The sequence below is a fragment of the Cyprinodon variegatus genome, unplaced genomic scaffold, assembly GCF_000732505.1.
Source record: "Cyprinodon variegatus isolate N-32 unplaced genomic scaffold, C_variegatus-1.0 Scaffold896, whole genome shotgun sequence".
In the NCBI taxonomy this organism is placed as follows: Eukaryota; Metazoa; Chordata; class Actinopteri; order Cyprinodontiformes; family Cyprinodontidae; genus Cyprinodon; species Cyprinodon variegatus.
In genome coordinates this window covers 115,124-129,199 of record NW_015151349.1, presented here as the reverse complement: position 1 = coordinate 129,199, position 14,076 = coordinate 115,124, and the positions used below count along the sequence as shown (strand labels likewise).

The following is a 14,076-nucleotide window of genomic DNA, read 5'->3' as shown; positions in this document are numbered from 1 at the left end:
AGTGGGCGATAATACTCGCGCTACTATGGAGCAGAGCCAGACCGAACTTCCCGACCTCAAACTTTGTGGGCGGGACTAAGTTCGGAATGGCACCCAGGCTACATAAATCTAGCCCAGTACCAGTTTAATATTGGAGAAACTATTCGTCACCTTTATACTTTTTAATATATAAAAACTATTTTCTAAACCCTGGTTCTGTGCTTATTTATGAGCAACTATGCAAATTAACAAACATCTAGAAAAAGTAAACTATGTTATATTATTCTCCATGTGAATCCGAGATTGTTCTTTCTTCTTTGCCTTTACTAAAAAGTGCTTTAAATCAGTTCTACCTGTCTTTATCCATTCTGGGTCAGAACCTAACGTTTGAAAAAGGAGGCAGGAAAGCAGAATAAAGCTACATGCTGCTAGCCATGCCTTCTTGCTAAAGCAGCTCCTGAAAAAGGACGTTTCTTGCACCATTTCTCTCTCTCTCCAATGCGTCTCCAGCTCCCGCGTCTCGACCTGTCAATCACCCGCAAAACGTCTGCGCTGTGGCAAGAGGTGGTGAGCAAATACACTTCCTGTCAGCTCGGGGCGCAGCTCTGGTGCGCTATCCTATACGTTTGTATTGCAGAGGAGCTATTGCCCAAAGTACAACCTTTAACTAGAGTCAATGGGCAAAGATTTTTGCGCCCCTGGGCGGAAATACATCCCCAATCCACCAAAAAATGGAATGACGCTTTACAAGTCATTACACATCAAAAAAATATATATAGATATATTTCGAAATATTTTACATTTTAATTCAAAATTAAAGTATAAAAAAAACATATACACATATATATATATATATATATATATATATATATATATATATATATATATATTTTTTTTTTTTTCATGTCTTAATCAGGGTCATTGGGTGTGGGGTGGTGCCTTAGCGCCCTCTATTGGCCAGCCGCCAATGCTACAAAGTATGGTAGTTGAAGAACTAATAATTTTGCCACCAGTGGTTCTTTTCACATTATTTATAACAACTCACCAGGTAGATCACGAAGCACAGATACGCCACAGAGAGCAGGGCAGCGATTACGTAGAGCAGGACACTGTTCAACGCAGTCACATAAACCACCACAAAGTATAGGTTGATGGCGCAAACCAGAAGAATGAGGACGCCTCCTGAAATCTTCCAAGCCCTTCAATAAAAACAGAAAAATACAGTCATAAAAAAAACTTACAGTATTTATAAAGCAATGTTTTGGTTTGGCATAAAGAGGGAATATAGAGCATATAACCTTTATACCTTCTATGAAAAACACAAATATCTCACTTCTGTAACCCAAACACTATAATTAGCCTTTCATCTTTCAGTTCCCTTCCCGTAATGCTGAACCGAGCCAATAGTTACCGTGGGAACATTAAATGAATCAGGGTGACATGCTTTACTTACAGCCCATTAGCAAAGTCGTTCATGATGGAGGTCAGACTGGTGAAGGTCAGGATTGGGATCAAGGCAAATGGAAGCTGTTGGAGGAGATAAAGAACTATAAAGGCATCAGAAAGTCAAATAAAACCGTATTTTTTAAAGTGGCCATTAGGCAGAGTTAATGGATGCTCAGTTGAAGGAAAATATTACTAAAAATATATCTTGATTCTTTGTTTCAGTATCATAAAACATGATCTGATTATTATTTAACCAATCTTATAAAACAAGACAGTAAGACAGCTGGACAGAGAAACCCCCTCTCACCACAATTGTGCAACAACCTACTTGTGAAAGTCTGGCTTTTCAACCTTAAACCTACTAAAATAAACAAATAAATGTGAATGCACCATTAAAATAAAGAAATTCAACATTAAAAATAAATAAATGTACCATTAAATACTTAAATATAACAAACATTACAACAAATAATGAAATGTACCAATGAATAGGGCTGGTTATCTATTCAAATTGTAAGGGGCAAATCCAATTCTCAAGATATAAGAATTAAAAGATTGAAGAATCAGTTCTGATCTAAAACTGGATTCCTGGTGTTAAAGTCGTAGGGAAGCGGCCGTTCCAACCGCTGCATTTCCGAATTCTCCCGAGTGGTGCACGAATTTACACAAGTGAATAAAATGAATGTGATTGGTTGTTCATCAAGGGGGCAGGATTGTTATGGCGGAAGGTTCGCAAACAAGTTTGGTTTTGGCCGGTTTCTCAGAAGCATCTTGCTAACCAATTAGCAAGATTTGAACCATTGCGTAAATTAGCTGCGACATATGAATCAAGATGCTATGACTGAAAAAAATTGATTGACAGATGACCGTTGATATATGATTGGCCGAATGTAGGTGTTCAGGCTGACGTATAACTAAATGGCCTGCTAGGGATAACGACAAAGAAATATACAGATTTTAAAACAGGATTTCTTTCTAAAATATACATTTTCAAAATTTTGTGACGATATCGTCTGATATTTATATATCATCTTAATATGATTTCCCTACGACTTTAAACATGAATTCAATAATGTTAGTTAAAGCCGGAACAATGAAAAATTATTATTTTAAACTGATCTTTGGTCATATGAATCGATCTTTAATAAATGATGTAAGAATCCATTTAGAAACAATTTATAGAATTTACAATCAAATAATGAAATATGCCTTTAAAATTTGGACATTAAACAACATTTTTAAAATGTCTTCATTGAAATATACAATTAATTGCTTCACATAAGTGGTGACCAGGCAGAGCACTCATCAACAAATAATTAAAACTATCAGCCTTATCGATGAATCAGGGGGCGGGATTAGGGTGGCTTCTATAGAAACCCTTTCCCCTGATTGGCTGCTTCAGGTTGATTAAGACAAGATAAAGCTTTCTCTTATGGTTTGACTCTGAGGCATATGTATTTACTGAGAAAATGGAAGAAAAACCTTCAATAAAGTGTTATTTCTTCTTGCCTCTGTATCCCTAGTTTGGTCTGAAATGTCTCTGATGAATTATTGAGAAGTGTTAGTTAGTGGGGGTGGTTATGTCAATCCTGTTCAAAGTGCTGGCCAACTCTAACTCTCTGTACCAATTTATTTCTCCATAGTGTAAAAGTGGCTAAAACCAAAATATCCCACATCCTCCGTAACCGCCCCATTCCGCTCCGCCCGCTCCGTTCCAGACCGCCTACGCAAAGCAAAGCCTACAGCCTCCGCTGTTTCTCCATCTTGCTCTGCTCTGACTTCCTCGGAGCTCGAGGAGAGCATGCACAATATTATTAAATTTATGGGAGCAAAACATGCGAAAATGAACGCTTAATTTAATATGACATAATAAAATAATCCCCATCAGAATCAAGCATATGTTCAGTTTCTACCCAAATATTTTCTTTTTGTTGTGGATTTTTGGAACAGGGATAACTAGGACCATCCATGGTTTGTATAACTTTATGTTTGTTCTCTGCTTCCAAACTCAGCATCTCTTCATCCAGGCCTGAGATGAGAAGTTTTTATTTAAATTGTCAGATGAAAGTTTTGACTGTATTTGATTAAACTTTTAAGCCTCTCTGTATAAAATGAATATTTTGATGGAGATGAGAAATGTTCTTCCTGGTATGTTGAAGAACCAATAGTTTGCCTCTGATCATTCAATTAAACAGTCTTAATTTTTGGGAAATATAAGAATTATTTATCTAATCTGTCATTACTATGCACGACGTACGTGAGCGGGGTGCTGATGGAAGATGTGGAATCTGGGGGTAATGCCATTCATAGGGTGCTTCCCTACAGCTGCTCACATACCTGAATGAAGGTTTTGTTCTGTTCATATTGTGAACACTTTGCAGAAAGTTTTTTTTATTTATTGTGAATATAGTAGTGAGTATAATAGTGCCGCAGCGTCAGTATATTTATATACAACTGAATGGGAATAAAAGTGAGAAAATAATTTGAAAAGTTATATTTTCCTTGCATGTTTAGCATTATTGTCTGTTAGTTTGCAAAGGGAAAAGTAATGATGTTTGGGAGCCGCAGCATGGAAAAGCTTGGGACACCAAAAGAAAAACTTTAAAAATCAACAATCAGACTGCTTCCCCTGACCTGCATACTCTGAAGCACATTGAGGAAGTCATTCATCCCTGTCAGATGCTCAACGTCTTGGAAAATGGCGACCAGGAGGGTTGGCGTGATAGCAATGGAGCGGGTCAGCAAAACCCGAGCAAAACGAGACCACTTCAGGTTCAGAAAACCCTGAGAAAAGAGGAAATAACACAAACTTGCAGCTTTAGACAGCATTTGGGGTTTGAGAACACTGTAAAGCAGCAGATACTACATGCAACATGCGGAGCAGAGGGTTTTTCTTTACCTCCATCACAAACTGTCCAGAGTAAGTGCCTGTCATGGTGGAGCTCTGTCCCGCTGCCAGGATCCCTATGGCCCAGATGTAGAGAGCAGCAGGACCAAAGAAACACCCCAACACCACCCCCTGTGGAGATGAGAAAATAAAGACAGTGACTAGCTTTTTATTCATCTGGTTATTAGTGTTTTTATTGCAAAATACATAATGTTTATTACTGAATCCAGGTGCCTCTAAAAAAGTCGGGATATAATTGAAAATTGCTTTTATTTTAAAATTTAAAAAGCAAACCTTGGATGAATAGCTTAATTACTAGCAGTGAAAAATCTCAAAGGAATGAATTCAGCTAACCAAAGCTCGCTTAGCCAAAGAAAACATAATTCAGTTTCTCAGAAAACTAGAATTATATTATGATACAATTTGTGAAGCAGAATGGCTAAGGAGTAGCCTTAGCCCAATTATTAAAGGAATAGTACACCCAAAACATGATTAGCCTTCATTTTCTACTCACCCCCATGCTGAACAACACTCTGGAGTACTTTTTTGATATCTCAAATGCATCTGGAGATCTGGGAGGCTTCTTGCTGTCTGCTGACATTCAAATAATGGAGGTCTATGGTGTCCGAGACAGAAAGGTCCATAAAAGTCCACAAAAAACGTGTCAATATTCCTCCATACTGCTCGTCCAATGTATTCCAAGTGTCCTGAGTGGGTAGCATCCAGAATTTACTCGAAACGAAGTCATTTAGAATGTTTTTAGAGCATAAACAGTAGTGTATAGGATTTCCTGAAAGCGCACGCCTGCGCGTTCACGACGCTACAGAAGCCGGCAGACCAAACCAGATGAAAGTTCGCATTCAGTGTCTGCTCTGCCGATAATGCAAGCGCAGAAGAAGAGATGTGCTGTTTACCTGTGCAAAGAAAGAAACTACGAAAGAAAAATGTCTGACGACTTCAGTGTTGAGGAAGAGCATGAGTTCTTTGCCGAGCTGAATGCGCACTTTCATCTGGTTTGGTCTGCCGCGGTTTCCGTAGACTCGTGAACGCGCTTTTAGGAAATCCTATACACTACTGTTTATGCTCTAAAAACATTCTAAATGACTTCGTTTCGAGTAAATTATGGACGCTACCCACTCAGGACACTTGGAATACATTGGACGAGCAGTATGGAGGAATATTGACACGTTTTTTGTGGACTTTTATGGACCTTTCTGCCTCTGGCGCCATAGACCTCCATTATTTGAATGTCAGCAGACAGCAAGAAGCCTCCCAGATCTCCAGATGCATTTGAGATATCAAAAAAGTACTCCAGAGTGTTGTTCAGCATGGGGGTGAGTAGAAAATGAAGGCTAATCATGTTTTAGGTGTACTATTCCTTTAAGTTTAAATCACAGACTACTGTTACAGTCTATACCTTGTGACACCCCCCTAATTATTTACATGAGTTTTGATTCATACTGGTCTCAATGACACTTGTTACTTGTGCACAATTGTCTACCAGATTTTTTTTACTTCCACTGAATTTTCCACTAATATGACTGAAATCAAAACCAGCTTCCTTAATTATGGCCTTTAGTGAGGTTGGTAACCATCACTATGATTTTGTAGTAAATAACTTTTTATTTTATTAGTATGAAAGCATGTTTTTTCCTCCGAATAATTGGGGTGAAAGGAAAGCTGGGAGTGATAAAAGATCAGTGTTTAAAGTTTCCTCATCCTCCTCCATGCCGTGAACGGGAGGCAGCTTTTGTGAAATGTTTATCTGGCCAGTGAAAGAAATATTAATCTAACAGGGAATGTCCTAGATGAACTGAAGTTGTTTTTCTTCCAAATGTTTGAGTATGATAAAGTTCTTTATGCAGGGGGTGGGGTGGTTCCATGGGAGAGAGAGTGTGTTGGGATTTTGTGAGGTATAAATGTGTGTACTGGGTTTGCCCAAGTAGGAGCTTTTCTGTCCGTCTACGGACGTAAAATAAATCTGTGTTCTTGCTAAATTTGCCTCTGCCTCAGCTTCCTAACTCCACAATTATCATTATGTTTTTATTGGTTTCATAAAACATCCCAAATTTTTGACCAACTGATTTTGGATCATAATCATCAAAAATGAAAAGAAACTCTCAAATGAGGCAATGTTGTGTTGAATAACTAAAACAGATGTACTTTTTCATTATGTTCTTCTTTATGAAGATGCATCTAAAGATTTTAAGAAAATATATTTCTTTACAATTAGGTTCAGCAATCATTTGACCAAAAATTTTTTAATAGTTTCAATGCATTTTAAATAGGTATGGATTATTTTAAAAACTATAATGAATCTACGATAATTGAAAAGCTGCTACCAGAAGGGGCTGATACAAAATCAGGATGTCAACTGCACCAGGAATAACACCTCTTATAAATTGGGAATGCTTATGAAAGTTATTAAATGACTATGAAAAAAATAAAGCATTAGTTGATCTGATTGTTTAAAACATTTCTATTCCCAAAGCATAAACTGTATCAGAGTTTATTGCTGGAGTAAAGCAGAGCAGACATACCCCTTTGTAGATGTCCACCTCCAGAGTGCCATTGTTGAGAGGGAAGAGATCGGTGTGGGGGCTGCCTGTAGCATTGCACACAGCGTTCTAAAACACAATCAGCAACAACTAAATCATCAATATGTGTTCAATTAACCCTAAAAAGAAAGAAGCTATTTAACTCTGCAGCAAAAAGACGATCACGTCCTAACATGGTACTCACCACCTCCATGTTGTTTTTATTGTAAAAAGCCTGAGCAAAGACTGCGACGACAAAGACGTTGATGAGGAAGGACACGAAGAGGGCGATAGATGATTCGATGAAGAAGTACTTGTTGGCTTCTTTTACGTCCTTCTTGTTTTTCCGATCCACTTCTCTGGACTGAAGAAAACAAAAGAAATTAAAACAAAACTATCACTGTGTTTTATTTGCAATTATAAAAATAAACTGATAGATGCTCTCAGGACATGCAGAATCGACTTTCCCTCAGAGTTCTTGTTTTGTACGTATAGTTCTATGGCGTTTTGCTCACTTTGACCAGAGCTGAATGAAGGTAGATGTTGTGGGGCATAATGACTGCACCAACGATTCCTACGGCCTGCTCCAGTTGCACAGGCCCACAGTTAGCACAGTACGGTAAAAACATCCCTTTAAGAACCTCTCCTTGGTCCGGTTTCACCAGCACGTACTGTGGGAATAAAAGAGAGCGAAATAAATGTTACACCACCATAAAACACAAGATATAAGCAGCACAGGCACAATATACTAAATAGCGCTAATTAGGTGATAGTTTAAAGAGTTTATCCAGTGTTTATAGGCCCGTCAGATACCGTTCTCCCTGCTTAACATGGGGGGAACGGTATATGACGGGCCTATAAACTCCGTCAGATAGCGTTCCCCCCTGATTTAATTTACGTTGAGTTGCAATAAATGCGAAACTCTCTGCAGGTACTTGTCTTTGCCGTCCACTCTATTCAGCTGGCTTTTGAAGCACATGGCAAGAAGGTGGGGGCCAGGTGGTGAGGGTATTGGGGGCAAGACACGCAGAAGTAACAATAGTTACTTTTACCAGTAACTAGTTACTTTTATTGTGGAGTAACTCAGTAACTCAATTACTTTTTTGGAGAAGTAGATTTGACCAATCAGAGGCCTCCTGTCTGCAGTCACCTACAATTTTGGAGAGGTGCAGCAAAGTGTCTGCGGAGGGGGCAGAAGTACATTTGCAGTCACAGCGACACACACGCAGACGCCCTGGTGTCTGAGTATAAATCAGCCTTAAGACCACAAAACAGTAGCCTCATGAGACCATCCTGATCCCGCGAGCTTTCAAGGTTTCACTCGCAGATTAGTCTGGCTACTCTCCGTTAAAGAAAATTTGGAGCCGTTCACCAAACGAACGTCCAATCAGCGTTGGTTTTGAGGTGTGACGCAACGTGAAGCGCGACAGTTCAGTCTAAAGAACATGGCGGTTTCAGCCGATGAAACTAGCGTTAGCGTGGCATACTACTTGGTGCTTTGTATTAGTCTTTTTCCTGCTTCACAAAGGTAGGCAGCAGCTTGACCAAGCCATGATGGCTATTATTTTACATCCAAGTAGTATGCAGTTCTTCATATATACACACACATCAATTTTAAACAGATGGTATCGGTCGATACTGCACAGCCAGGTATCTGGGCCAAAAAAAGGGCATCAGAGCAACACTAGTTGCTTCTACATCTTTTTTATTGTTGTTGTTAACCTAGGTTGGTACTGTCCAGTGCTGAAATGGCTGGCGCCTTGTCTGCCCCTGCTGTGCAGTCACCACAGGCCCTGTCCAGTGCTGAAAATGGTGGTATCTGTATCGGCGAGTACCAACAAATAGGTCACTGATACCATTTTGAGAGCCAAAAGTTTATTCAATTATTTTCACCCATTCCAGGTAGGCAAGAAAATTTCTACTGGATTCACTTTGAATTAGTCTTTTCCCTGCTTCACTAAGGTAGGCAGCAGCTTGAGAAAGCCATGATGGCTATTATTTTACATCGAAGTAGTCTGCAGTTCTTCGTATATACACACACATCAATTTCAAACAGATTGTATCGGTATCAACCAATACTGCACAGCCAGGTATCATGTATCGAGGCCAAAAATGGCATCGGCACATCACTAATTCTAATAAAGAGCCTTCAGAGTTGTATATCATATGTTATCCTGAAAAAGAAAGATTTAGTTCCATCTTTAAAAGGAAGAGGTTTATTATAGAGCTCTGGCCCATGATGGCTGCATATAAACTGGTCAGGAAGAGTGTAGGAAGCTTACCTCATAACCAAAGCTTATAGCCATTACAGTGATCAGAAATCCAAAGAAAGCTTCAAGTTTCCTCAAACCTTAAGAAATGAAAACATGTGAAAACATCTGGAAGCACAAACCAGATCAGTGAAGTTAAAGATCTGGATTAAGTTGACTACATACCATATTTGTCTAAAAAGAGGAACACAAACGTGTCTGCGATGGTGATGAGGACCCCTGCCCACAGTGGGATCCTGGTAGTTACACAAAGAAGGAAAACCATGAACAAACACATATCTTCCAATCTATTATCTGTTGTGGATTTAATATAAAGTGCCTCACCTGCCCACTGAGAGAAGGTTAAAGGCGATGGCACAGCCGATGACCTCCTGCATGTCTGAACCAATAATTGCCAGTTCGATCATTAACCAAAGGATTATCCGTGGAACCTGAAGGAAACAACCACTTATTCAAAGAACGTGATTAAAAACAACCAGAAGGAGTTGAGAGGATTAGCCAGGGACTTACAGTGGGATACTGGCGGTTGCAGATTTCAGCCAGGTGCATCCCGGTGACGACTCCGAGGCGTGCAGCCAACCTCTGCAGCAGCAACCCAATGATGGTTGCAAAAAGCAGGACCCATAGGAGCTGAGAGATCAAATCAACATAAGTCACTACATCACCTTAGAGATGGATGTCCTGTCATTTCCGGGCAATATAACCAATACAATGAGAGGCAACATAATATGTAATGGAAAATTTCACTCAGTTCCTAGACCTACCAAATTAAATAAAAGTAATATTGAATAATTTTATTTATTAAATAATTAATCCAACAAACTTTAAACGTATGGAGGACAAACTTTGTTTCCGGGTGGATCGTCTAAGTAAGAGGTCCTCCTAATTGCTGGTGAAGAGGGGGGACTCAATGCATCACAACCCAAACCCCTTTACTGGGGAGCACAAGACCTCGCCTATTAACCAGCAAAACAATTCCATTTAACGACCCCCCCCTTTCAGACACTTAGACAGGTATGGGGCATTGCAGGCAAACAAAGACAACCCCCATTCCAAAGGGTTGGACCCATTCATCCGTTTCAATTTGCATGTTTTCTAAACAAAAACAAGGTTTTAATGGGCTACTGTATAAAACCTCGAACTCAACGCTATTCCTGACATTTTGAATTGAAAAAGTTTCCTGGATGGGAAGCGAAACGCCTTCAAACTTGGAAATTATTTTTTTTTAACCTTTTTTGGAAGGTCCTCCTAATTGTGAATGATTCTGGCGATATGTTTACATAAGGCCGTCCTACGTGCTCGTCACGTTAGCTATCCTTTTCTGCACCTGCGCCCTTTTAGGCGTATATATCTGTGGCGAGATACTGTTTCAGACAGTCATTGAAGCTCACCTTTCACACCGCGGTTCTTTGAAAATGGCCGAGGGTCATAAGTGTCTACGAAGTGAATGAGAAGAAAACAAAGGCCTCAGAGGAGGCAGATATATTCCTGAATGCTTTTGCGTGAAGAGCTCTCCTCGCAAAGCATTATGGGATTTGCTTTCACAGTGTACCGCTGTTGCGATAAGCAGTTGCTACCCGACAGCGGAGCCTGATAACAAAGATGGCGCAGGCACTGCGCAGTGGAGGGAGAGTTTTGTGAGCAAAAAGCAGTGATGGTCTGTAAATAATGGTAAGTTAACTGAGTTCCTTATAAAGTCCACTATATAGTCCTCGCTCTATATAGTGATTGAGAGATTTAGGGGTTAGGGCAGATGTTCAGAGACAGTAAGCTTGTATGAGCTAAGAGAACAGCAACTTTTAAACAGAGCATGCACGAGGAGAAATTGGCTCATGCACGCTCTTGTCCGCGCATTTCTTTTTTTTTAAAGTGGAGAGGGTGGATCTTTTAAAAAATTAGCGAAAATCCTCCACAATAACTTTAACTGAACAGTTTCCAGCAGAGAGTTACAGGCTTGAATGCAGCCATCCAAAGTTGATCCCTTTAGAAGCGGATGAGTTACAGAGGGCTCCATTCTATTATGTTACTGGAAATTTAAGTAGAAGGAAACATACTGTTCACCAACAAAAGGGGATAAAAGGCTAAAATGCATCTGAAACTAAATTTAAACACTTTCTTGTAAAAAGTGTCGCTCACATAAATTGCGGGAAAACATTATTCTTCACTTAGTGGTAATCCATACCTGTTTTTGTTGTCAAATACAAAGTCCAAAATAGCTATTCTGCTAAGCTTGAAGTACTTTTGTAAGCTGACTGAATGTTTTTTTAATTGTGGGTTTCCCCTGTTATATTCTTCCACATATATTGTAATAACTCATGTTTCTTGTTTTCTCATAGATCTTTTGAATAAGCTGTAAATTATAAAAACAAAGCAGTGACTGGTTCATTCAAGCTTCTATCTAAAACTGATTTTAGTTGGTGCTCTGCAGATCTGAGGTTTTTCTGCCTCCAAAAATCAGAGGATATAATTATATTTCCCATTTGTCAGGATAAATATGTAAAAACATTCTGATAGTTTATATATATTTTATGATGTGTACATAAAAATGCTTTAGTCATTACCTTAAAACCAGCTTTGGCACCAGACTGCAGATCTGACTCGATGTTTCCAGGATCTAAATAAGCAATGCTCATCAGAAACCCTGGTCCGGTGAAGGCCCAGAGTTTACGGAAACTGAAGATCTAAAGGGAAGAGACAAAGCATTTTTATTACTAATAAGATGACCTGTTTTAATTGCAACAAATCCTCTAACCTTTCAGCCAACCTCTGTTTTTGTTTTAATATTTATACATTAGAGAAGGACAACATTAGAAAGAAACGAACAAAATGTTAGATTAGTGAATATACTACTAAATTTTATTTACTCAAAGGATTAGATTTAATTTTTGGGTTGTACCTGATTGCGACTTTCTGGAATGGGGACCTTATCCTCAAAGTAGGTGGAGAAGGGTTCCTCCTGGACCTCCGGTGAGGCCGGAGGAGAGATGGAACTGTAATTGCTCGACTGGACTCCATTTTCCTGCCGGAAATCATCTGAAACAGAAGAGTTTTACAGAAAACGCTATTAGGATTTAGATTTTTCTCTTTTTATTCTTGTAATTTTTCCCATTTTCTGAATTGCTCTTAAAGGGTTTAGATAGGAATAAGTAACTCTAATGCTTTCTAATGCTCTCTATATATCTATATCTACCGTATCTGTGGGTGGGTGGATGGATGGATGATGGATGGATGGATGGATGGATGGATGGATGGATGGATGGATGGATGGATGGATGGATGGATGGCAAAATCCTTCATCTTTACTGTCAACAGGCTACATCCATGTCTTGAATTCCTCTTTTTTCAGCCACTTTTGTTGAAATTAGCATTTTCTTACTCTCTAGCCTTTTCTCCGCCTCGAGCTTCTTTTCCGAACATACGGCTTTACGATCAACCGGAAGCTGTTCCACGCAAATATATCGCAAATAATATATCTGACTAAATTGTTTTCAGAAATGTTTTTTTTTTTTAATGAAGCATCTTAAAGGCCACAATAATCACACTTAATTAACTTTATTGCAAATTAAGGCCTTAATTTAAAAAATATTAAGGTAATTACTTTTAATGATTGTTAATAACCTGCGGAAACCCTGTCTTAGACCTGTTAGCACGATGTTTGTGGAGGCATGAAAACACTTGAATACTTTAATTGGAGTTACATCATCCAAAAAGCAAAGAATAAGATAGAGTTTTTATCATCTATTTTGCTGCATTTCATCGGTTCATTTTACCTATTTGATGGTATAATTATTGATATTTAATAACAGTATTCATTAATTCATTCAATTTGAAGGAAATGGCTCCCCATGTATTTCTGGTATATATTTGTTAGTAGATCTCTAAACTTTGTTTTCGTCATGATGCAGTGTTGGTGAAGAATAATCAGATAAATAATCTCAACAGCCACACGAAACATATGAAATTTCTTTTATATACACTCTGTGTATACAAAATGATAATAAAAGTTGCCTAAATATAAAGTCCAAGTCATACATACTAGGCGCTAGATAATTATTTCATTAGATTAATAAGCCAATTTTCTTTTTATGAAGAATTTATTTTTGGAAAATCATGTTTTTTCCCCCACCAATGGACTCCTTGGTCTTCTGCATATAAAAGCGACCTCAGTTTCTTACTTTGTATTGCTAGATGTACAGTAAATAAGTGATTAACCAGCTCTCCGGGTAAAACTACTAACATTTAGTTTAGATTTTATTGCACTTTAATTCAAGGTTATGTCCCAGAAGAGATGACTAAAACCAAAAAGGCTGTTTTTGAAAGTCATTTATGTTGTTTTTGTCTTATTATGAACCTGATGGGAAATAACTAATGGATTAATTAAGAAAAGCAGATGTATTGCCCCCATCAAATGTTGTGGGGGTTTCAAATATCAGCTCTTCTGCTACACTAACATCTCCTCAGAGTGTCAGAAGCACCTGACCTCTTTCCCACACATCGTACACCACAGCCTACCCATGAATCCTGATGAAATAGAAATACAAACCTGAGATAGACGCTTTCAGTGTTTTCTCAAGTCGTTCTTTTTACACCCTTAGTACTGTATTAATGTAACTTCTTTAAAGTAAGATCCTCAACACAAAGAAGCAAATTTCATGCAAAATCCCCACAAAAATGGTCAGAATTCAAGCTCTGATCAGCCTAAAGACTCAGCTTTAAGTTGTTATGACATAATTTAAAAACAAATCCACTTTTCCTTGCCCTATAATAACTGTTTGAGCTCATAATTGTCTGCCTATATAAATAAAACTCACAGAGTCTGGAGCGTCCCTCCTTCCCACCAGTCATCTCCAACTCACTGCTGGTCCTAAAGTCCACTGTTGCCTAAGAATGTCTGTTTTTATAAGCTGCTGCCTCTGGGTGTGTGGTTTTTTTTTTCCCAATACAGCATGAGGGGGGG

General features: G+C 38.7%; 1 protein-coding gene across 2 annotated transcripts in view; it reads right to left on the bottom strand.

Moving 5' to 3' along the window:
• Positions 1–14,076, bottom strand: part of LOC107099681 (natural resistance-associated macrophage protein 2-like) — a 38,646-nt gene that overhangs the window by 8,434 nt on the left and 16,136 nt on the right. Inside the window, exons 1-14 of one of the 2 annotated variants that reach the window (XM_015397903.1) lie at positions 13,931–13,988; positions 12,016–12,152; positions 11,681–11,800; positions 9,630–9,749; positions 9,444–9,550; positions 9,285–9,355; positions 9,132–9,199; positions 7,365–7,520; positions 7,055–7,213; positions 6,853–6,939; positions 4,325–4,444; positions 4,060–4,209; positions 1,433–1,506; positions 1,025–1,178 (exon numbers count right to left, since the gene is read on the bottom strand). In XM_015397903.1, coding sequence (XP_015253389.1) covers positions 1,025–1,178; positions 1,433–1,506; positions 4,060–4,209; positions 4,325–4,444; positions 6,853–6,939; positions 7,055–7,213; positions 7,365–7,520; positions 9,132–9,199; positions 9,285–9,355; positions 9,444–9,550; positions 9,630–9,749; positions 11,681–11,800; positions 12,016–12,152; positions 13,931–13,964 — 1,557 coding nt within the window. In that variant the 5' untranslated portion in view covers positions 13,965–13,988. Of the gene's footprint in view, positions 1–1,024; positions 1,179–1,432; positions 1,507–4,059; positions 4,210–4,324; positions 4,445–6,852; positions 6,940–7,054; positions 7,214–7,364; positions 7,521–9,131; positions 9,200–9,284; positions 9,356–9,443; positions 9,551–9,629; positions 9,750–11,680; positions 11,801–12,015; positions 12,153–13,930; positions 13,989–14,076 lie in introns of those variants that run through there. The other variant, XM_015397904.1, reaches the window with a different exon arrangement.